The sequence below is a fragment of the Diadema setosum genome, chromosome 5 (genome assembly GCF_964275005.1).
Source record: "Diadema setosum chromosome 5, eeDiaSeto1, whole genome shotgun sequence".
Taxonomy (NCBI): domain Eukaryota; kingdom Metazoa; phylum Echinodermata; class Echinoidea; order Diadematoida; family Diadematidae; genus Diadema; species Diadema setosum.
The window spans coordinates 42,069,719-42,094,094 of record NC_092689.1 but is presented as its reverse complement, the minus strand read 5'-3'; the positions used below and the strand labels follow the sequence as shown (position 1 = coordinate 42,094,094).

Sequence of the window (24,376 nt, the reverse complement as noted above, 5' to 3'; positions counted from 1 at the left end):
ATAAAGAAAACAGGTGGATGACATTATGGGTAGAGATTTCCACATGCAGTTTATGGTAACGCTAGCGTCTGATGAATGAAAACACTAACAGTTATTGAGGGAAATGACAAATTGAAAAAGTGCAATGAGAATGATATTAATGTCGGATAAATTGTCTGATCTTTTAATGAAATATATACTTTCCCCAATCTTGTTTATGCAGATAAATTAAAGCAAACATTATTCTCTATTCCTTCCAGTCAGCGAGGTCAAGAGTTCATGATGACCTGGTATAGAGAAAAATTGTCTAAATATTGTTTTTGCTACTGTCACAACAAACACCGTTGAAGAATGCAAATGATTAACCAAAACTGACTGAAATTCATAAGCCTTAAACATCGAATGTTTCATTTGAAATGTTGTTTTCTTTTTTACATTCACTAAAATCCTGTGTTTGCAAATCTTCCCCTTCATAACATCTTATGGAAGAAATCTGACATTCATGTACACGACATGTCACAATCTACAATGAATGATTTAAAGACACCATCCGATACGCATGCATGTAACAGTTGATGAAAAAATTATTCAGTGCAACGTTCAAGATAAACCATTTTTGTGAGGGGCAAACAAACTTGCCCTCTCACCCACAGACCCTGGGAGTGTCAATAAATGTAGGTCACCATTGAGTTTCAGTAGGACCAGAGGGGTCCAAGGTACAGTCCCCAGTTGTTCAGGTCGTCCTTGGTATTCTGCTTATTCTGAAATACTCACAAGGGAGGCAACCTTAGGTTTACCAAAAGGTTGACAGGGCTGAACAATTCTTGCATTGCAAGAAGGCAAAGCAAAGACATTTGAGTCATGTCATATTTTATGGCGATTGGTAGAGGGGGGGGGGGGGGTGGTACAAATTATACACCTTTGTAAGTCTACTTTTATCGGTGTAGGATTCTCTCTGGCTGGCAGCCAACTTTATTTGTTGTTTTGTTTCATATTATGCTATCTAGAGGAAACTTTTGACATGATAGACCCTTTCACACTGAACATTTGGTATATAAAGTTTTTCCAACCAATTGTTGATTTTCCCAATATTACCAAAATCAAAGTAAAAAAAAAAGAAGAAGCAGAAAACATAAACAGAAAAGGAGATGTGACATTTGCTGGTGGTGTGATAGTGAAATATTTCAATTAGTATGGAAATTTTCATGAATTTTGCAATCCCCAGGGCTAACACACACACATGATAACATATTGATATTTGATTTGACTTCTAAATGATTTGTCATGATTTAAAATAAATAAATGAGTGAATTTGACTGAAATTGGCCCAGCCTGGAATTCATTTTAAAGGTACTGTTTACCTCTGGGAGCAATGATTTTAAAAATGTTACGAGATATCACATTTAATGCATATGTGCAGGTCAGTTGTATCACAAAATATCCTACCATGTAAAAATTTTGCAATAAAGTCTAAAATATAAGGAGATATTACTATTTTTCACAATAATCCGTAACTGTAGATGGTTTAGTCTAGAAACACTTATTATTTAACTATTGTTCACATTTTGCATATTTTACGATACTTAACATTATTTATATGGATTCAAATTTTTTCATTGGTTGTTTCTATCCCCAACTCACATTTTAGAACTATTTTGAAGCACTAAGGCTGGGTTTTTGTTTCATCTGCAAATGGTAAATTATGCCTTTAATACATGAAAGTTTGCATGTTAATTGTAAACAGTTCATTTACAACTAAAATTGTAAGACGCTGTATGAATGTGATTCAGGGAAAGGTGATACCTCTGAACATGATATGAGCCTCTACGTAATATATGCATGGATGTCATGAAATCATGCTGCTAAAGCACAGCTCTGCTTCAGGTGATACATTTTGCGTTCAGTGTGGATATTTGACATACTATGGGACTCCATTATGGGCTGGACTTTCCACAGGCTTAAAATGGGCCCTGAAATCCACAAATTTGAGCTCTGAGAAGGCGAAGATGTATTTATTCTTTGATATTCTTTTGCCAATTGTTTGTAGAAAGCACCTATGTGAGAGAGAAACCACTTTTGCCACCCTGATATTGCACATTTCGAAGTTCCTAAGCCCCACCCCTAAGAAAAAGTCAACTTTCGACAAACGGGAGTCAGGTGACCGCATACGTCATCTCAAGAATGAAGCTTTTGTAGCAGACGACAGCTGACTACATTTAGCCAATGTTCGAGGCACCCGTACCGCGTATGTCTGGCCGTACCCGTACCCCTCTGTTGTCGTGTGTTGATTGCTCACAAGACGATGGGTTGTCAAACGTTTGATTTCAAGAAAAGTATTCTTTTAGGAGATCTTAGCTACACCTTGTAAACCATGCCTACACGATGCATCATTGCAGGGTGTAGTAACACGGCAAAGGATGGGGTGAGTCTTCACTCCTTTCCCATAAGATCCAAATTTACGGAAAATTTGGACTGCAAGAGTAAAGCTGACGAGGGCCGATTGGGACGGGCCCAGCAGCTCATGCTTGGTATGCAGCGCCCACTTTCCGGAAATGCCTTCGAAGTGGGGCTGCACACTCCGTTTGTTATCAAACACATCAGAAGGCTGAAACCTGATGCTGCGCCTGTCATTTCAGGCATGGTTTGCAATATGTGACAAGTTCATGTGGCCAATACTTGCAATCCTCCCCCCCCCCCACCCCACCCCATGATAATATACTACAATGTATAACATGTGCCACGTTCCCAGGCCTGACTCGGTCGACGATGTGAGTTCGCGTATTGTTCTCAAACGCACAAACCAGCTCAGACCAATCGATAAATCGCCAAATTCCCCAGTACAATGGAATAGTTTATTTAGTATATTCCTGTCACGTGTAGCTTGCATTTTATGTGGTGACAGACTAGTGAGCGGTGTTTCCTTCTGGCTTTGTGAGTAAATTCCAGGTTTCTGTCGCTGTTTTGTGTGCAAAAAATCCGTACAATTATGTAGCTATCGGTAATTTGAAAGAAAACAAATCGTTCAATATTTAGATTCAGATTCAGATTCAAGTAATTTATTATCATGCACTATTGGCATAAGAATCTTCTCAACAGTCTCCATTTCAAAATTCCACATATAAAGGAAAATAAATATATATGTATACATGACTGAATATATATATACTCTGAAAGGCAAGTAACATAACACTAAACAAAGTACATCAAGTACGTGTATTTCATACACATATTTCATACAAATCATAGATTTGTCATACAATCAAAGCTTGGGATTTTCTCTACAACTTTGCTCATTACATGTCCATGATAACTAACACAAATATTGAAAAAAAAAAAGTTACATGGGTTTGAAAAACAGAATATTTTTCACAAAGCATGACTACGTTGCAGTCTCAGAATAATGTGGCACACGGGGTTTGCACCATGGTATACCGACAAAGAGTTGATAGAAGAAATGGATGTATGTAAATCAATGAAAATGGATGAAGTAAAAAATAAAATGATGATACTAGTATCAATACGGTAGACGTTAGTTGTAACAATAAAAGACTTTGCTCTGAAATTGGAATGATCAGAGTTTGTCTCTTGAGTTGACATAATTATTTTTACAAAATACAATTGCTGAACAAACAAAAAATCTACATATAGATCTACACATATTTTGATGTAATATTTTCAGAACCAATAAAAGGTCCGATTAAGAATTTTGTTCAAGTGAATGCGCAGAAATTTCTGATTTAGGCTTTATGATCGGATTAAGAGCAGGGATAATTAATGAAATGAAACATTATCATTCATCAGCATGAGCCTAGTGCAGTGCCGGCCTTAGGCGCTGTTGTTCGTACATCAGCATCGGGAAACCGCCAGGGCTGAGCTGGTGGGAACCCAATCAATGCATAATTCCCCACAATAATTTGTCCACAATAAGTATGTTTTTTTTTTTCACAGCCCATTACCATAATTCAACATTTTGTTTATGCAAATATGATTGCTGAAAGTTCCAAGAACTTATTTTTATTATTCTTTAAGCGAAGCAAATCTCAATTCTGCTCATGCAGTTCAATCCCAGCTCAGCTTGTGAAAAAACGATGAATGCCGAGGCTAAGCCTCGTTATGCATTATAGCTAAGGCCAAGGCGCGGTCAAAGTGCGGTGCGGCTAGGCTCGGCTGGCAGTTACTGTAGCAAACGCTCGATCCCTGGGGTCGATTGGGGTGATATAGGCCTACTACTAGTAGATATACATGTCGAAGCTGCGAAAGTATGGGTATGGGGCAAATTGGTAGCTAGGGAACTACAGTTTTGCTACAAAAACCAATAGAATTTCAAAATCAACAGTCTGGTTTGCCAATCTCTGTTACCAAGCCGCCTCTCAATGTCTCCTCCATCATCAGACCGAGCGACAGCTATCTTCACCATGGACTAGACAAAACTACTGGCAAAACTGCAGGAATTTTGTCATAAAATTCTGCATGTTCAGAATCTGAACTTAAGAGTCAACCCTCTCTTCCACGCTACTATCCGATTAATCGCTCATGTTTCTGGGGAAGGGGTTATCCAAAGAAAAATAGTTGTGTTATCCACTGTAGACAAACGACAAAAGCTATTAGAATCTATATACACTTTCGTGCCAATAGAGTTGAGTAGCGTCTGCTTGAACTCGCATCGTTCTTGAGATGACGTCATGAGGAGCTACGTCCCGTTCTAGTGTTTTGACAGAATTTCAGGGGGCGTTCCCAGAGCTGTATCTTCTCTCAAAATAACACTTTCATTCGTCAGAATCATGAAAAGTAGTTGTAAATGCGAAATCAGCACATAACATTACATAAATTTGGCCTAAACGTGAAAATTAGGCTGATTTAGGCTTCAGGGCCCCTTTAAAGGAACTGTACAGTACTGGTTGAGGTAGGGATTCATGTTTTCAACATTCCTGAGTGAGATCATGAAAAGCCTCTTATGAAATATGAAAGAGCATGTAATTTTAAGAAGGATTCAACGTTTTATTTGATGAAAATTGATTTTCAAATGGCTGAGATATCCCAAAAAGTGCTAATAATAAAAGGCGACATGCCCCAACTTTATTAGTATCTCTTTGTTTCACATTGTTTTTGGATATCTGAGCCATTTCAAAACCGATTTTCATCGAATAAACTTTTGATACCCCTTAGAACCGCATGCTCTTTGACATCTCATAGAGTGGTTTCTGAATATCTCACAAAACGTTAAAAGCTAAATCTTCACCTCGACCAGAACTGTACACACCCTTTAAGTTAGGGATTAGAACCTCTGCTGAATGTAGACTATTTTAGAACATAGTTTCTTGGTGTCCTTTGTGATGTAGTTCAAAGAATGCCGAGGACAACGGCTTTGTGCAATGTATTGTGCATGAGGACAGAGTGGTCATTGAAGCTTAGAAGCATTACATAACAGGGAAACCAGCCACGCCCATTTCCCAATAGCCCAACAATACTCTCCTGGACCAGTTGCAGAATTGTTGAAGTTGAAACTGTAAGAGCTGCATTTCCACTGTTAGGAGTGTAATCCCATGTACCAAGACAATCTCCTTTGCTATAGCACAGAAAGTATGATTTGTAGCTTGGTTCTTGTAGCTTGGTTCTTGTAGCTTGGTTCTTGTAGCTTGGTTCCTTTTTCATCATCTACATACTACAAAGCTCTTAGCCTCTCTATGGCCCAGCAAAATTTAGCAGGCACACTTGTCGACTATCTCTGGTCTGAGAACTCACTAATCTATTTCTGTTGAAAACAAAGATGAAACAGTAATAACCATTTGAGTGAAAGTTGTTATATCATCTGCATAAAAGTGATCCTCAAAAGGCGTTTTCGCCTATTGCTTTGTCCTCACGTTCACACGGGGTCATCCCACAAGACTGACACCCATGAGTCATACAGCCCACGAGTTCGACACCAGGCAAATAAAGGCCATGAAACCGATACTAGGTGATAACAGCCCACGAGTTCGACAGATGCAACACAGAGTTTAATGTGTCAATCTCGTGAGCCTTGTTTGCTTAGTGTCGAACTCGTGGGCTGTATAACTGGTAGGCTGTATGACTTGTGGGTGTCGGTCTCGTGACGTGCACCCGTTCACGCTGGGTCCTGCATCACCTTGTCGGTCACAAGAGATCTTGTGTTCTTGCTACTGACCATCCACACTACTACGTTTGCACCCGAACAACAAAGACAGTTGCGTTTTCAGGCATCCACGATGGGGCCAAAGAGGCACGCCCTGCCGTTTGACACCAGAGTTCACACATGCGCACATTTTATGAATACAGCCTGGTGCTATCAATTTATGAACCAAAGGTCACTCTCCCCTGTAAATTTTGTCCCAGGTCTGACTGATTGCATGGGACACCAGGAGAAGTCCCAATGAGCATTCACACTGTGGTTTGGAAGGAAATGTTCTGCAATGCATAACTTTATTCTCTGTGATAGGGGACCTGATGTAAAGGAGTTAATTTATTGATGGATAATAATCAACTTTCTGGCTGTTGATCTCCAAGTGAGTAGGCGTGTCTTCATCAGCCCGAAGTTTCAAAATAGCGCGCTATCTTGCGGTTACCAAACTAGTCCTATGTCAAGATAGCGCGCTATCTGTGTAGTGAAGACGCAAATAGCGCGCTATTTGATCGGGAAAATTTCCCCCGAAATCTTGGTCTAGTTCGTGAACTAGAGCGCTAATTCGTGAAATAGCGCGCTATTTCGGGTGCGTCTCCATCAGCCCGAAATTTTCTTGATCCCTCCACGCTTCTGGTTAGCCAGCTGGCTATTGAAAGCGCATGTACAAGCTAGTGATTGTGTATGGTGCATACACTCACGGCGTATTCAAGGATCACATGTGTGTACTAGGCCTCCTGTTGTTGACATCTTTAAAACCAGGGAGGTGATTCCGTGCATGCTAGCTGTTTTTTGTAAACTTCTTCTGGTCCACTCTACCTTAGCTAAAGATTCTTGCAGATTGTGTGTATTTTGGATTTGTTTAAACATTGCAATTCGTTCATTTCATGTAAGATGTGTCACTGGACAGAAGAGTATCGTTATTAATATCCCTTTGGAGAGAATTTGCTGTACTGCTCACCTCCCTGGTTGTAGTATCGTACATACGGTGTTGTAGGAGATTTTGAGCGGGAAATCCACTTTCGAACAGCGAGCTAGGCAGAGTAATGATGCAAATTGCGCATGCGTCAATTTTCGGACTAATTTCCCGAAGTAGGCTGTTCGAGCTGATGAAGACGCACATTCGCTCTATCGGGCTATTTTCTAAGACCGCAAAATGTCCCGCTAGTTTGAACTTCGGGCTGATGAAGACACGCCTAGTGGGTAACCAATTAGTACCATGACCTCACTCTCACCTAGTTCTTGTTTTCCCTTCTCCGCCCCACCCCCATTTATGCTAGTCTTGATACAAAACCTGTTTGATTTCCCCAGTCTTATACAGTCCATGTAGGAGAATTTTATTTTTTTTTTTTTTTAATTTAGGGATGATGCCCTGTCACCATTCTGACAGCCAGGAGTAATCGTTAGTTTTAGGCTCAAAGTGTATCATCATGACTTGACCTCGGCATTCTCACCCACCTGCTGACGTCATGGCAAGCTGCAATATAGACCACTATTTCATTGGAATCATAACAAAGCCATAGCATGGGTGGATAGTTCACAACACAGAAAAAGTGTACTGGGTTTGCTTGAGTGAACTCAAGATTTCATGCTCAATACGGCCTTCTCACTGTATTGGAAGTGTGTGTGTGTGTGTGTGTGTGTGTGTGTGTATACCACTGGCTGGACGCCGGTTGAGGTTGGGTAGAAGTTGTTCTTACCACCATTTGAGTTGGTCGTGTTGTAGAGAGTGCTGATTCTGCAGTTGCTCTGCCTAGAACTTCTGGTACTTGCCTGTATAGATTGACAGTCGTGGTACAGTGTACAACAAGTTTTCCAAGATGAATTCTGACTCAGCCGGTGTGAATAATGGTGTAATTATTGAAGAGGTAAGTGTAAGATTTTGTGCTTGGATATTTTGTTACATGTACTCTGCGGTAATCTTCATGACAAACTTCGATCAGTCAGAACTTGCTCATATCTACAGGTAGAACTGACAAATTTCAGAATATACATGGTCAGTTGAACGACTTGCTGCAATTATTACCCCTGGATTATCAACTTTAATTGGTCTACATTAATTTACTTATTGTAGTATAAACTGCATACTGACATTACTGTCTCACTTTTTCTATCTGTTATGTGTATTCATGTTCTGAGGACTGCTGAAAAGCTTTGTTTACTTCTTACTGGTAAAATCATGCAGAGAAATCAGGCAGTGACGATGCACATGTATGGATTCATGGCTTAATTGAATGGTTTGCACAGTTCCAAAATTGTTTAAATACTCACTCGCTGCATTGCAAAGTTATCGCTGCAAGTTTTTCTTTGTCTCTTTAAACTTTTCTATAGCATTGAAATACAATATGATTATCCTATATATTTTTTTCCTCACATGACTGGGTCCATATCAATCATGTTGTGAGTCACGAGTGAATGGTACAAAATGTAAGTGCAGCGCATTTAAACTTTGAACAGGTAACTCTGAATGGAATCCGGACATTTCTGGTCAAAGCACTTTCTCGTCCAGAGTTGGTGCATTGACATGTGACGTGCAATTCTATTATGCTTTGAACTTGAGGTCTTTTTCCAGTCTTGTTTTGAAGGCTAGAGATGTAACTAGAGTCCTGAGATGTATCATTTTTCCGTGAATGGTAGTTGGATTAATTTCAAGAAAATCTTTAACTTGTTCAAAGGGTATCTTGATAGTGCGTAGTGTTGTATGTGGTAGTGTTGTATATGGTACTGTAATACCCATTCAGGTATAGCAGGTCTGATGATGCTGTATATGTTCATATGTGTACTTATACATTATTTATTTATTTATTTATCTATCTATCTATCTATCTATCTATCTATCTATCTATCTATCTATTTATCTATCTATCTATCTATCTGTTTATAGGAAATCAAAGCCAGAGTTCATGAGACCATTTTCTGGTTCATCATGTAATCTGTAATAGTGGACTTCTAATGCTGAATTTCATTTTAGAATATTTCTAATGATGTAGCAACAGTGATACAATTAGCAGTTTGTGTTATTCTTGTGCAAAATCAGCAGGAGACTATTTGTGTTATCTAGCAGTTGCACGTTTAGATGAATGACAGTAATGCCCTTCCTGTTGCTTGTACATGCTCTGTTTTGTGTTGTTTGCGAGTATGGAAATGCAGTGATCAGTGTCATTACCTCAGGTATTGTTGGCAGTGAAAAGCTTAGAGTAGATGGATAATTGATCAGCCATCTTTGTTCTGCAGTCAGAGATTGCTTGATGATAGCAAATGATATAAATACGTCAATATCATTGTCTCACCCAGGTGTTTAAAAAAAAAATGGTACACAGGGGGAAGATTACCATTCAGTTTTACCTCTCCATCCACTTTGAATGTGGTCTCAGTGCAACCGAAACATGCGACTACAAATGAAATTGCTTTACAAGCACTCCTGTGCCCAACTTTTTGTAAAAATGGGGTATTAGTACGACGTAATTACTTCCTCCAGGCGCGGCGATACGGTGCAATTAACTCACCAAAAGCATGACCTTGAAGCCTCATTTGCATAAAGTAAACAACTTGTGTACATGCAAAACCTCTGGAGAAGTGTTGCAGGACAATTGCAATATCTCGCCTCAGAAGCCATCAAATTATTAAATCTATACAGCAAATTGAAGGAAAAACTATTCTCTAACTCATAATGTTAGTTATTTTGGGTTTTATTGAGGATAAACCTGTGAAAATGATGTCAAAACTTTGCTTCCAAAAAAGAAAATTTGGTCTCTAAACAAGTGTTATTTTCTCACATTTTTCTTCATTGCCCAAAAATGAAACTTCGGTATATGACTTGTGGTAGTATGTTCATACTGTGTTCCAAATATCTTTTCTGTATCATTTTGCGCACAGTTATGTCGGGAAAAAAATCGAGATCACTGTCATTTGTGACCCACGTAAAATCCACAGCGTAAACAGTACGCAGTCCGCTGTATCGGTTTTCGTGCTGCATGAAACAGTTGAAGCACATTGCAGGGTTCGTCTCTTTCCCACTCACCACCCTGTGGACCGAAACCGAACCCTGTCGCCGTGCGCCGAAACTGACACCGCTGATTGGCTAAGCGTGCGCTGAGCAGTAGAGAACGCATGTGCAGGGGGATGATCTAGTTGTGCGTGTCCAGTATTTTCTCTTAAATTGAGTTGTCTTTTTGCTCTGATTTTCACCGAACTACTAATTGCGCAAACACGAAACTTCGCAGGTAGTGAGTCTGGTGCATACAGACTAGCAATATGTTAATCAAATGCACATATTCATGTAGGCTCAGACTTGTCGGGAAATAATCGTAACCCTTTCCCATGGTCAACTCAAACAGAAAAATACACATATCTCGAAAGATACATCAGCATTTTCATCCAAAAATCATATGAAAGATGACATATATTTAAAGGTACTAGCCCACATTTGCAAACCCACGAAAATCAAAACTGCATAAAACAGGTCCAATATGACTTCGAGTACAAGTTATAACAGTAACATACCTCACCTGTTGCTCTTTGTCTATACCATTCGATAAAAGAGAGAAAATCATCGTTTTAAAATCAATTTTCAAACCGGGTCAACCCGACCCAAAGTCGAATTACGAGCGCGGGCTATAGCTACGTACATGTAACTTACACGGTTGACATACATGTATCGCATGCATGTAGTACGTACGTGGCGAGCGTTAATATACGCATGCATGCGGTGCATTTTCATTTATTTTAATGAAAGTAATGGACTAATTGGAATGAAATTTTGCACAGGTGTTACTGCAATCATACCCAAACTCCATGCTAACTATGAGACCAATTGCTGCAGGTTTACAAATGTGGGCTAATACCTTTAATAGATAGATGTGTGAAGTTTCAAGGGATTTGGTGGTAAAATAAGGGAGATACGAGAAGGTGAACTTTCGAGATTTTTTGTCCTTCGCTCCGCACAGTACTTTGATGACCGTTATGAATTCAAAAGCTTTGGCCTGTTATCGTGGAGTTAATTGCACTGTATCGCCGGGCCTGCCTCGATTGTAGTTTCTTTTCTCTTCCTGTTTGTGTATCTTAAATGAGAAGGGGAAATGTGATTACGTAGCATAACCTTCCGGCTGTGACACAAATTGCTAATCTGCACCAGGTGCACTGAACTGAGGTACTCTACAAAATTTGTAGGTACTCTGTCCATTCAAAACTTCTTTTTAGTTCGATTATTAGTAACTATCAATTTGCATTAAACCTTGAAACAAAGGCATATGTGCTAGTAAGTAGTCAAAGGATTTTTTTTTTTATTTGTGTATTAAAGGCAAATCAGCAAGACCTAAAAGCAGGTGAAGGTGTGTACATTTGTACCTGTAGGCCTGCACACTGGAGTCTGTATGAGTTGTGCCTGAAACATGACACCATTGACAAACCAAAAGAGTGCAAAATATCCACTTGTGCAAATTCATACTTTGCTGTTCATTTCATATCACTGTCTATCAGTGACAAAGAGTAAACTTGATCAGCCACATAAAATGTTGGATCTTAATCTAATACAATTGTACAAATAAAATCTTGTACTTATCCAGATGATCGATAACCAGTGTTTCATGATTTTAAAGGGGAAGGCTAGTAACTGATCAGTGGGAATCAGTGGAAATGCTGGGAGATGAATGTTCCAATCCTTATGGGATTCATTCAAGAGTTCATTGTATATCTATTGTTGTGTGAAAATGATTTGCTTCAGAACGGTCTCATATTCAAGTAATGTGCAGATTAATGCTCCGTCACTGACCAGGGACGCTTACCTGGAAGCATTAAACTGCACATTACCTGAATATGAGACCATTCTGAAGCAAATCATTTTCACACAACAATAGATATACAATGAACTCTCGAATGAATCCCATAAGGATTGGAACAATCGTCTCCCAGCATTTCCACTGATTCCCACTGATCAGTTACTAGCCTTCCCCTTTAATGCCTTTTTGCCAATGTTGCAGGGCTGTATTCTGTATACAAAGGACATTCATAGCTCAAGTTGCAGCATTTAGGCCTATACTGTGTACAATTTCAAATCTTTTTTTTTGAGGAGAAAACATTTTAATACATGGAACACTATATTGATACAAATTTTTGTACATGTGTCTGAGGTATAAGAAATGCGTCAAGCATTGTACACTTTAATCACATTCACACAGACAAAATATCAGGATAACAATTGCCATCCAATTACTGAGGTATTTTGCACCAATTCTGATGGACAGAAATATCCTGCTAATTGCCGATCACGATAATTTGTCAACCAAACTGCGTGTGCCCAAAATCTGCCGTGGTAATGGTGACCTTTGCCCTTGTATTCCTACACTGTCTTGATATGCGCTTTGAATGACATCATGACAAAAAATATTCATGTTTTTGCTCCAGCGTTCACACACATGCCATTGGGCAAATTATCACGCTATTTCTCAAATTATTGCAGTAATTCCAATTTAACCACAGAATTTCTTAGGATTTGGATTGTGATGCTGATAGCACTGTTCAGTGGGATTTTTATGTCAACACAGGCAAAAATCTTGAGATTTGGATCACGATTCAAATCTTGAGACTTGTTTCCCAGCGAATTCCCGCTAATTAGCATCAGTGTGAATCCTACTATCGTGCAGCTCAAGCTGCTGCCAAGATAATAAATATGCATGTGTGGAAGAGGCTACAATGTTTGTCAGATTATTAATTTTTGGCAACAGCTGTGCTTGTAGTTAGACACACGGCACGGCCACGGTACGGCATGTGTGTGGTTGGCTGACAATGCCATCCCACATCATGTTCAAGTGTTTAAGTAGACTTTCTACAGAGGAAAATCAGACAAAACGGAATGATAGAAATACATGTATCATCAAAATAGGACATAGAGTAAAGTTATGTAGAATTCACTTGTAAGTTTCATGTTATGATCAAGTATCTAGCAATACAACCACCCCCCCCCCCCATAATTTTCATACATTTACTGCACTTCAAGAGGACAAAATTTTTCTTGTCTTTTCCATGAAACATGTGAAATTTACCCATATCTTTTTTATTTCCATTATTCTTAGTGTCACAATTGACTTGTTCCATCAGTCCACTGGCTGTCGGTTTAGGAATTTGCTGCTTGGTTTAAAAACAGTAATACATATGGATCTAACCATAGATTTAAGAAGCAAAAAAGTGAGAAAATCAAAATTTCACTTGAATGTGCAAATGTTCACTTCTTTGTGACAAGGGGGCAAAATGCTGCTGGTCAGTGAACACAATTTCGTTTGCTCATCCTCCTATGCTTGACAGGTAAAACAGAAAATGACTTGGTTTACTTGATACAGCAAACTACCAAGTAACTGATATTGCTTTGCTTTTTGGATTCGCATTTGCAAATTACTTGCCTATACAAAGTCAAGCAAGGACTGTAAAAGTTCATGCCATCATGTGATGTCATCTGTTCAGCAACTCGCTTCAAAGAGAGTGGGCGTGTCCATGAATGAAATGAAAGCAGTAGATTCATTCATCTCTTGCAGTTGGTACCTTGAGTTCAGCATAGTTCCATCCCACATTTAGAAGCAATGCATGCTGCAAATGAGATCGCACTCTGGTATTGTCATGCTAATATGCCCCAATGATCAGTGCCTTCACCAAAGAGCACTTGTACAAATAAGTCAGAGTGGGAGGGGCGTGTGTTTGCTCTGCTTGTCCACGTCACCGGCTCAGAGCTACCTGCATCTCTCACAGTACAGGGTGGTAGTTCAATGTACACAGCCAGGTTAGTGGTCCCTTTAACTTTTCTGTGAATGAGGGTATAAAGGGAAGAATGCTGGTCTGTAAGGATCCTAGTGCCTTGCAAACAGTGGGATGATCCGGAGCTGCAGTCAGCGCCTCTTGCCAGACAAACCAGGGTTAAACCGCTGAGTATCATCGCTGAACGTATTGGTGCTTTCTTGACCGAGGTACTAGTCTTCGCCCACACCTTGTCCAACAGAACTTCTTCTCTGTTTCCTCAGTGTCCAACCAGCGGCAGCAGTGACCCTCAAGCATCAAACATGACGGACCCAGAAGCTCATCAGAAGCTTATTAACAACAATAAAAACCCGGATCCGTACGGAATCAGAGCGGTCAGTTTTTACTCAGCCCGACAGAGGCACTTTGTCAAAGTTCTTTCAAAACTCTTTTCAAACTCCACATGTATATCCTTCCATAAGTGCCATAATCATCATCCTTTCTGTAACATGCTCGGCATTCTATAATTTGCAGGGAATTAATGTCTGATGGCAATAGTTGAATTTCCGAGAGTAGCTCTCACTAAACCAATATTGGGTATTTAATCAAGCAAGCATTTTGAAATTGCAACATGATCATGCATCCTGTAGCTCGTGAAACTGACATTTTTCTCAACTCAGAAGCTGACACATTTAGTGCATCTCTCTCCATGGAATTCCCATTAACATTGCTAATATCCCGTGAAGCTACTCCCAGCTAACTCTGGTGTGGTTATAAATACTTACGACAGCAACATTACAGTGTAAGCAGTTCTGTTGTAAATTACAGTTCCATTACGGGTTAACTTTTGTGAATGAAAGTAACTGTTAGTCAGAAGCAGGTGAGAGATTGTAGAAAGTGAACTTTGTTTCTGTTCCCATGAGTCATGGTGTATACTGCATCAGAACATTCAGAAATTTTCTCATCATTCAGCTTAAAATCATTGCCTCCAATATCTGCTGGATTTTCTTTCATAATGTCAGCAAGTTAACAGTCCCCTAAAATGATAGATTAGTTTTCTCCTTTTTTGGATTAGTGACAGCAGGGATTAAACTATGCAGTTGTTGTTCGTTTTTTGTGAGACTTGGTGTGATGAACGGGAGAGTCATTCCAATATTCGACAATGGAAAACATAGAAGTATGGGGAGATGAGAGAGTGAATCAAGTTAATCAGTGATTTTGTCCGCTGATAGTTCTCAATAAAGTTTCAGTCTTTAGTTGTTGTAGTTGTCGGAAAATGTCATTGGGTATTAGGCTAGGCTTGACGTCGGTACGAGGTGACACTAATCATTACCTTGCTGTAAGTCATCAAATCCCCTCTAGAGCAGCTCCACATGTCATTAGACTTCATTTCATTTCATTCCATTTACTTTATTTTATTCTATTTCATTTCAACATGGCTCTTCTTCAAAGGGTCTTCTTCCACAAGTCCATGTATCTTAGAAAACATTTTTATGATGCAGGAATACACATTCTTGAATTTCCATGAATCATGCAAAATGGACATGCACAACATTAATACGCGTATTAGCCATTTTTTTCTGTTTGTGTCAAAGTCTTGCAAAATGTGTTGGGGAAATTAATGATTATGTAGAAAGAAAACAGAAGGCTTGCAAATGAATATGAATCATGTTATCCCACGCTGTAAAGTGTAAATTTCAGTCATGCATCCCAACATTCCTTTGTAAATATTATGTTTGTTGTCATCAATACTTCTGTAAAGGTTAAAATGATTAACTGCATTTGCCTGCTATATTCATTGGACTGTCCTAAATCATTGGGTTGTATATTCTTCTCTTTGGCTTTGGTCTTTCCTCTCCATCCAGATGTCAACCTGTCTGTGTGTGTCTTTCTCTCTCACTTGCATTCTTTATGTCTCTATCCCCCTATTTTTGGTTGTATCTTTCCCTGTTTTTCTCCCTGTCTGTATCTGTTGCCCCTCCTCCGTATGTGTGTACCTTTTCTATAGTGCACCAATATTTCAGTAACAAAGTGACATTGTATCCTGCAAAGTTCCTGTTCGTGTTGAATTTCTATGTTTACGGTTATTATTTGAGGCAGGGGTAGATATGCTAGCAAAGAGGCAAAAACATGCTCTAAAAACAGAAGAGAAGTCAAGATGTTTCGTTCACAAGTCACTCAGCACATTTCAAGGCAAAAAAAAAAAAAAAAAGCATGAGGTGCCTTCAATATTCTTTTGATTTTGAAAAAAAAAAAGTGTATTGGATGAAATTGACTTTTTAAAAGCAGACTGAATACTACCATTTCTGTTAGAAAATATTTATGAAATCCATTAATACCATTTACTGTAAAACAAGGAATGTTCATGTGCATTTTAATTTTGTGAATTTCGCGATAGCCAAGATTCGTGAAATTAAAATGCAAGTGAAAGTTCTTGTCTACATTATACTGATTGAATGTTAGAGGCAACTTGCAAAAATTTCATGCCGGAAAAAGGGCCGTCGGCTCCAATTTGCAAAAATTTCATGCTGCGAAAATATTGTGTTTTACAGTATAAAAATAAAAAGCTCAAGTGAAGACATGTGCTGATATGATGTAATTTTCTATAGATGTTAATAAATAGAAGTGCATTTTGTGCACATAACAAATTTGAGTAAGCCGATCCAAATGTAATAGTCATCAAGGATACATTGTAGCCAATGCAGGAAACTTTGTTTAATTAGCATTAGTAATTCAGCAAATTTGTCCAGTCATGTTCCATAGTCTTCAATGTGACAGTGCATCAATACCTAATGTAGTCCATTTATCTCACAGATTACAATGTATTTTCTAAGTCTGATTGTTTTGATAGTGATTATTTTGATGAATTTGGTGGAAAATGTCTTGATGCTTTACCATCTATCGTGATATGACCTGTCTTCCTTTCGTCATTCAAAACAGCTCCGTAGTAACAGCTACAAGATACATTACAGAGTTGACATATATTATATTCTCTGTTGCTGGAACTTTCTATGTGTCATCATCTGCCTACCAGCAGACCTTCAGGCTCAGGAACAAAATTTATTTGGCAGTACTTTATTAAAAGATGCTAGTAACTAATACGTTCCGTTTTAGTAGCTGGTATCAAATTCATTCATACGTGATGGTGCTGTAAAAATTGTGCTGGTAATACTAGTCTGTGTTGTGTGTTATGCATGCAAGTATTTGTTGCACACTCGGTTTGCAGCTTCGGGTACCTGCATGTAAAACACGACCATGACATGCAAATTGCTTGTTTTAACAACCATTAACATATACAACCTGACCTGAGGGCAGTTAAAAAACATGTGGGTTTCTCTGGTTTTAATATCATATCAAGCCCCCTACAACTGGAAGTGAACTATGGGCATACGATATGATACATTTGTAAAGGCATAGTCTTAACCTGTAGAGCAAACAGTTACAAAATTAGGATTGCATTTGTGAACATTATAACCTTCTCTCTCTCTCATCAGTAAAAATTAAGTAATATTACTTCATCATAATTCTTTACCAATACAGCAAAAAGAAGAAATATATGCAGAGAGTCTCCGAACAGATAATTCAAAGAAAAAAAAAAAGTGCTTTATTGTAAGCAGGCATATAATGCTGGAAGATGAATGAAATCAGTTTGGCTACAAGAAAGACACGAAAGAAAAATGAGATGAAAGTATGATCCCACTTCATTTTTTTTTTTCATTTTTTTTTTATCCCCAACACATGTGACATTCTCAGTCCTATTGAGAATGCTATGAATCCAATTGTTATCAAGTCAAGTAGTGTGGATAAAGAGTGGAAAAATTGTCGGTATTGCTCTGAAGAACTTAAGAACTTCGGCACTGGTGGCATGGGCAGAGGGAGAGAAAGATAGAAGAAAAAATAAGATAGGGAGAAGATAGAGCTAGAAAGAAGGGAGAGATAGAGAAAAGAAGAGGGGCGTTGCCTATTTTCCACTTTAACTTATCCATGGAGAGTAGGTATATGTACCAAGCTATTGAGTGAAAAGTAAATCAGATTGACCTATGTACCAGCAGTGCACTTGGAGGTGATCACGTCTAAGAGATAATTGAGAATGCCATATGCCATATTATTCTTTTAGGCAAATATTTGTTTTTAAAAGTGCGAGTCATGCTGGATAGAAGTTGAACTTGCTCATACCAGGTACCTGAACAAAATTTATGATCAATGTTATCTTTTTTCCTCCATCAACATTTTGTACATGTAACAGAAAAATGGTCCTGATAAACCTCATTTATTTCTTTATAGCCAATACAATGGTAAACTGTATTTCTTGTGAATGGGTTTGTGTAAATGAAAGCAAGATTCAATACAGTAGCAAAGTACTCCAGTGCAATAATATGACAGTCCTTTTGGCCATTTGGCATACTAATGATTTCTGTGTCTTCTGATTCCCTGCATGCAGATGGTTAATACTTACCTTCTTTAAAGTCAATATCTTATGAACCTTATGGAATCATATGCACACACTGTGCAGGACAAATTATCACAATGTTTCAACAACAACAAAAAATCAAGGGGGACTGATTTTTGCATAGCTGATAACTACAATATATGTGTGTCACACACAGAAGTTTTTGTTTGTTTGTTTTGTTTTTTGTTTTGTTTTTTTTGCATCGCAATGCAGAACTTGAGTTTTGAAATATGGGTGTTTGTGAATGGCACTAGTATTTTGGCATCTACTCCAGACTAGAGGATAGAACTGTTACTGCAATTCCTATGAAAATCAAACTTAATTACAATGCAAGGTCTTGCCCATACTTGACAGCTAAATAGCAAAGCGCAATGCAATTCTCTTGGACTAGAAACCTTTGAAGCGTATGTTTGTGTGTGTTGGGTGAATCTGCAAAGGCCTTAGCAGCTTGGAATACAAACCTTTGCCCATGTAAATGTGCAGCATCACCTTAGTAAATATGTGGGCATGATTTAACTTTACTTTGCTATTGGTGACATGTAAATAACGTTGCGTTCAACAATGGTACAGAACGCCATTAAGGAATGCCTTCATAACTCTCTGCAAAAGCCATGGGCAGTTTGAGTTCCACTCTGTCGCAATATTATGGTACCACATGAATGCCTTCTGAAAACTGAGAACTTTGAATGCCTGCAAAATCAGTGCATTTGTAGTAAATATATTATTAGATATTTCAAAAGAGACAAACATAGCAGCAAGTGACTACATTGCATTGTATTATTGTACATTAAGTTCAAAAATTTGGTATCAAATCCCTGGTACTTTGGAAAGCAGATGTGTCTTGTGCAGTAACAGAATATAAATATTGGTTATTATTATTATTAATATAGTTAATATCATGAAATCTTACTGTTCCTTGTGAGAACATAATTCACATGGAATAAGTGCTCTGTCCTGCACTACACTGAAAACAAAAGCAAAAAACAACAACAACAACAACAACAAAACAAATAAGAAAGGTTTACATAAGTGATGGCAAGATGAATTGTTTTTATTTCATTTCTAGTCATTAAGTACTGAAAGGAGACAAGTTTCCTAAATTGTTGTAGATGATACTTTGTTTCCCTCTGTAAGAGACATTGCTGCAGTACTTGCTGCATGTTATGCTGCTACAGGCTGGAATACAGTCTACCAATTTTATAAGGTACGTGTGGTGTTGTTGTAAATTATATTTGCAATCGAGTGCAAGGTTCGTGTGTGATCACAATGAAAGTTATCAGCCTGCTCCATCAATATTTGTTGGGAACAAGTTTCAACATCTTGTACAAAGAATACCTTCATCAGTCAATCATTCACAAATTTCTACCCGAAGAGGCTTGCCAAGCTTGTAATTCAGCGATAAACCGATTTGTTTCCTTGATAGGATCCTCCTAATGGCATGATGTGATGATAAACAGGGCCCCATATTTGTATTTGTTCTTGACTTTGAAACCTTTCGAATTATTTCTAGTAAGACCCTGGCACACATTTCCCTTCAGTCCTTAATTCTCTTTCTTTCTTTCTTTTTTCAATAGACCACAAGACCTGTGAAGCCCAAAGTCCCATATATTCTGTATCCTAACAAGTTTGTACTCAACTCTGATTTGCAGATAATGCTCTAATTTTGGATGGCCTTATCAGATAAAAACTCCAAGAAACATTGTTTACTGAAGTAAATTGAGTATAGTGCTTAGAAGTCTTTCAATAATTATCCCTCAGTTAAAACAATATGAGATTTTAGTGTGACGGGGGGGGGGGGGGGGGGGGGATATGACACATTGAAATTATCAGTCACATGAACACCATATGCCAACATACCATTTATTTAAATTTCAAAGTTGCAAATTTATCCTTTGTCAACTTGAAAGGCATTAGAGATCCTTCTCTGTCTGCTTGGCTGGATGATGATTTCATGGAAGGAGAAACTATATTTTTCTCTTGAGCGTTATTCAAATCATAGATCATTTTATTCTCTCATGCTGTCTAAATGGCTCGGAAAACACAGTTGAACGAAGATTACACCATGTACAACTGTTTGTGAGACATATGATGTGTGATATTGAACTAGAATCATTATGAGTATGTGTGACTGTTGTTATCAGTTTTTGCAAAATCATGTGATTGTCATGATATCAGTCTTGGACAGTTTATGATACTATGTATACAATAATGATATTATATATTTGAATATATGCAAAATGCACTTGTGCATTTTATGTATGTTCCATTCCATAAGTGTGAACAGGGAGTTGTTTGTACCACATATAAAATACCCATGAGTTAGTCATTTACTTCACTGATTTTCAAGTAGTAAATAATTGTATTCATAGAGCATTTGGGGTCAAAAATATTCCAACTTGTACAGCTCTCCCTTAGTGATACAAGTAACATCCAATTGTCAGTATTGATGAAAGCCACGATTTGCTTCATGTGTATAAATGCTTGAAATTCCATGCTTTTGTATACAAAAGACATGATCAGTCTGTAGTCCAATGTATTAAAGGACATGCCCAAACCCAGTGGTGTGCAGCAGTCCAAGGTAATGAAGATTGTGATTAGCCATGTATTTGTGCAAAGCTCAAACCTTCTCCCTTTATGTTGTTTTGTTTTGTTTTCCAACAAACATGTATTCCCTTTGGGATTATCCGAAATTACGAGCCTTTTATCTTTTAGTCTTTGAAGAGTTGCATGTTGTCGAATATGATAACCTCAGAACAGAAATGAATTCTTTGAAGCACTGACCTGGCACTTACTCATATGATTGACATCTCAACCCAACAAATAAGATTCATGAAAAATTAGATTGTAAAATTTGACAAGGTGACTGCAAAGTTGATATAGACGATGAGAATATTTTTCAAAATAACAAAATGAAACTCTCTCTCTGTTCCAGTACATCTGGAAGAGACTGCAACTCAGATGCATTGTATGACATCCTCACATGTGATTCCTTCTACACTTAAAATTTGATGACAGCTCGGTATTGGAAGCTAGCCAGAGAAGGCCACTGCTGTAGATATTGGCATACATAGTTTCTCATGTAAATGACAGGAATCTATGCGAGAGAATTCTTGACATCAGTGCAAGCAGAATTGAATCCTACTCGTATATAATGGATAAATTTTTGTCATGCAGCATTCCCTCATTAAGTCTACCTCTGCCTTGTCTTATCTTAAAATTCTTCTGTGTAAGATTGACCAGATTAAAGACTGACCCTCCTCCCCCTTTTGTCTGTCCCCTTTTGTCTGTCCGCTCTCCTCTGCCTTTTGTCTGTCCACCCTCCTGCTCTAATCCCCCTCCCTTTGCCTGTTGGGCTCCTTGCCCATGACTTCCCACCCTCTCCTTTGTTTTCTTTGTTTTGTGTACCCAGCCTGTCCCTGTCTGTTCTTGTTGCGTGAAGTCCTTATATGTGATTGCTTTCCCTGCTTGTTTGTTATTTTGCCTCTGACTAAGATTCTGCTAGGATCGAAAGCTCAGGCCCCTTTTGACTCCAGATTAATAACAATGACCACCCAGCAGAGGAATAGGCTTTAGAATTTTCTCACTTAGCCTTCATGTATATGAATGTTTGCCAGCTTGTCTTGCCAGTGATTAACCAGTTACTACTCACTACACATGTAATGCACTGTGACGGTGAGTTTGCGTTCTTTGAAAATTCATAATCACACAGTTTTCCACTGCGAAGTTGTGCAATTCATTTCGCAAGCAACCACCAAAATTCAGCAGGATACTTGGTATTGCATAATTCAATGCAGTTTGGGGGAAGAGAGTATCACTTCAAGGTGTAGTTTGAACTGACAACTCACAACACTATGTGATGACTGATATTTGAGGGGAGCAAGCTTACAATTGTACCTTGCCACCTTTCAGAATCAACTACAGGGTCTCATATCAAAGTCAAGGTCTTTTTTGAGGGAATGTGCAGTTTTCATTAATATTTTTTTAAAAATCAAAACCTGTATAATTCTCTTTATATTATCTATATATAACTATCCTGCATTGACATCAGAAACTTTTATAATGTTCTCGTCCAGAGATGGAAGCACCAAAACTTTAGAACTTTTGAACAGATGGTCTGATTTTCTTCAAAGTTCAATGATGTGTTATAATATTGCTGCATTCACTCAATCCATAATATGTGCACATCATTCCCCTTTCATACATGATTTATAATATCGCATAGTATCATGTCATGATAACATCTCTAGAACTTTAACCAGTGATTGCTTGGAGAGGTCCTGTGACATCAATATCAAATATCTTGTGTGTAAAGTACAGTTTGTACTACCTGGCGTGCTGATATGAGAACACACTGTACACTGTATGTGATTACATATGTAGCTGCTTGGTCTTCACACATTTTTTTTTTCTAGTCGTGCTAGCATTCTTACGAACTTATGATCTATTTGTTAATGTCTGGTTGGCACCAGTCATGAAATTTGTTATCTATACTTGCACAAGCTGTAACTGACATGGCTATTATCCGCAGTTCATTGAGCTAGCTTATAGTAGCACTATATTCTGCACAATCTTTTTTTTTTTTTCTTTTTTTTCAGACTATGAACCTTCATAAGTTGCATTCTCTTCTTCTTTTTTTTTTTTTTTTTGGGGGGGGGGGGAGATGGTGAGCGAATGTGACTTTAAAAGTTAGCCCTTTTTATGTGATCCACTGATATGAACATTATCAGCAAGAATGCATCAGATTGACATCTGATTTACATCCATTTACCACCAAACTGCATTAGGGACTCTAATAAGTCAATGCTTAGTTATCTGAAATGGCAAATTTCAGCAAAGTTAATATATAAGATATAATTCATAATGTAATGTGGACTCTTCAAAAGTTTGTCCTCTTTCTGTTTGCTGGAATTTTGTTGGGATTTCATTTATCTCCAGTCAGCTTAAATGCTGTTTGTGACTTGAGGGCATGAAGACCTTAGTCCCTTATATCAGAGGGATGCATTCAGTCGTGTAGTAATACTGAAGTCCATGCCTTCCATTATGAACTGAGCAGAGAATGGGAAAAGGGGTACCGAGCTTGTGCTAAATACCCCCAACCTTATTTTCTCTCTAAAAACTACCAGCTTGTTCCACTACCTAAAATGTGACATCCTGTTTGTACCACGCTTGCTGGTACACATGTACCGTACAACCTTTGTGAACGGGCACATGTACATTGATTGTACAAGCCATGGCCTCATAAGGCACTTAAAGCCCTTCTGTTATGTATTAAAGAGACCTTTGATCTGAGGCGGGGCAGTGATTAATAAGTGTAAGTAGTAATAGCTGTTGAAAACGCAGGGCAGAGTTGCTAGTAGTGATGGGTGCCCGGCTTTTTTAGCCACTGCCATGTTAAGACTTTTATATTCCTGTAGAGGCATGCAGGTTATTTTTCCAGACTTAGTGACGACATGAAATGATATGCGTATTACCTTGTCGTGATAAATGCATCACAGATATGTGTTTAAAATTTTAAGAGATCTTTGACCACCATGGTAACTTTTGCATGACATATCTGTGCAGCTATACATTATACATTCAGGAGATTTTGAAATAGAGGGTTTTTACAAGACCTGAAAACGTATTTGTCAATCAAGTCGCAAAAATAAAAAAAAATAAAAAAAAAAAATTAAGACTAAAAGAAAGTAAACTGCTGCTGTATGTGAGGAGAAAAGGTGTGGATGTCACTCAAAACAGCAAAGAGTACACATGCTCATAGAGTACTGGTAGTATTTAATCTCAGGTCGGTAGCTTAGCAACATGTGGCCGCTTCGCGGTAGGAACAAATTGATTGACTGTCACAAAAAAACACACACACGCAGAGGAAAAAATATCCACCTTGACTCATAAAAGTTGATTTCATGAGTAGCCTATCCTGCATGTACCTTTACTCATATTACAGATTAACCAAAGTGATACTGTACTCTTGGGTTGACCGAAACAGTAACAGAATGTGTTAGCTGCTGTTAACATGCATTAATACTGATCACTATAGAAGAAAGGCATGATTTATCATTATGCCGGTAGGAGATACAACATTTTGATGAAAA

At 38.2% G+C, this 24,376-nt stretch overlaps 1 protein-coding gene across 3 annotated transcripts in view; it reads left to right on the top strand.

Annotated features, from left to right (window-relative positions):
- LOC140228719 (bifunctional 3'-phosphoadenosine 5'-phosphosulfate synthase-like) overlaps positions 1–24,376 on the top strand; it is a 48,873-nt gene that overhangs the window by 6,827 nt on the left and 17,670 nt on the right. The window contains exon 1 of one of the 3 annotated variants that reach the window (XM_072309000.1): positions 7,844–7,983. The exons of 1 other annotated variant lie outside the window; for it this stretch is intronic. In XM_072309000.1, coding sequence (XP_072165101.1) covers positions 7,936–7,983 — 48 coding nt within the window. In that variant the 5' untranslated portion in view covers positions 7,844–7,935. Of the gene's footprint in view, positions 1–7,843; positions 7,984–14,127; positions 14,233–24,376 lie in introns of those variants that run through there. One more of the 3 variants, XM_072308998.1, reaches the window with a different exon arrangement.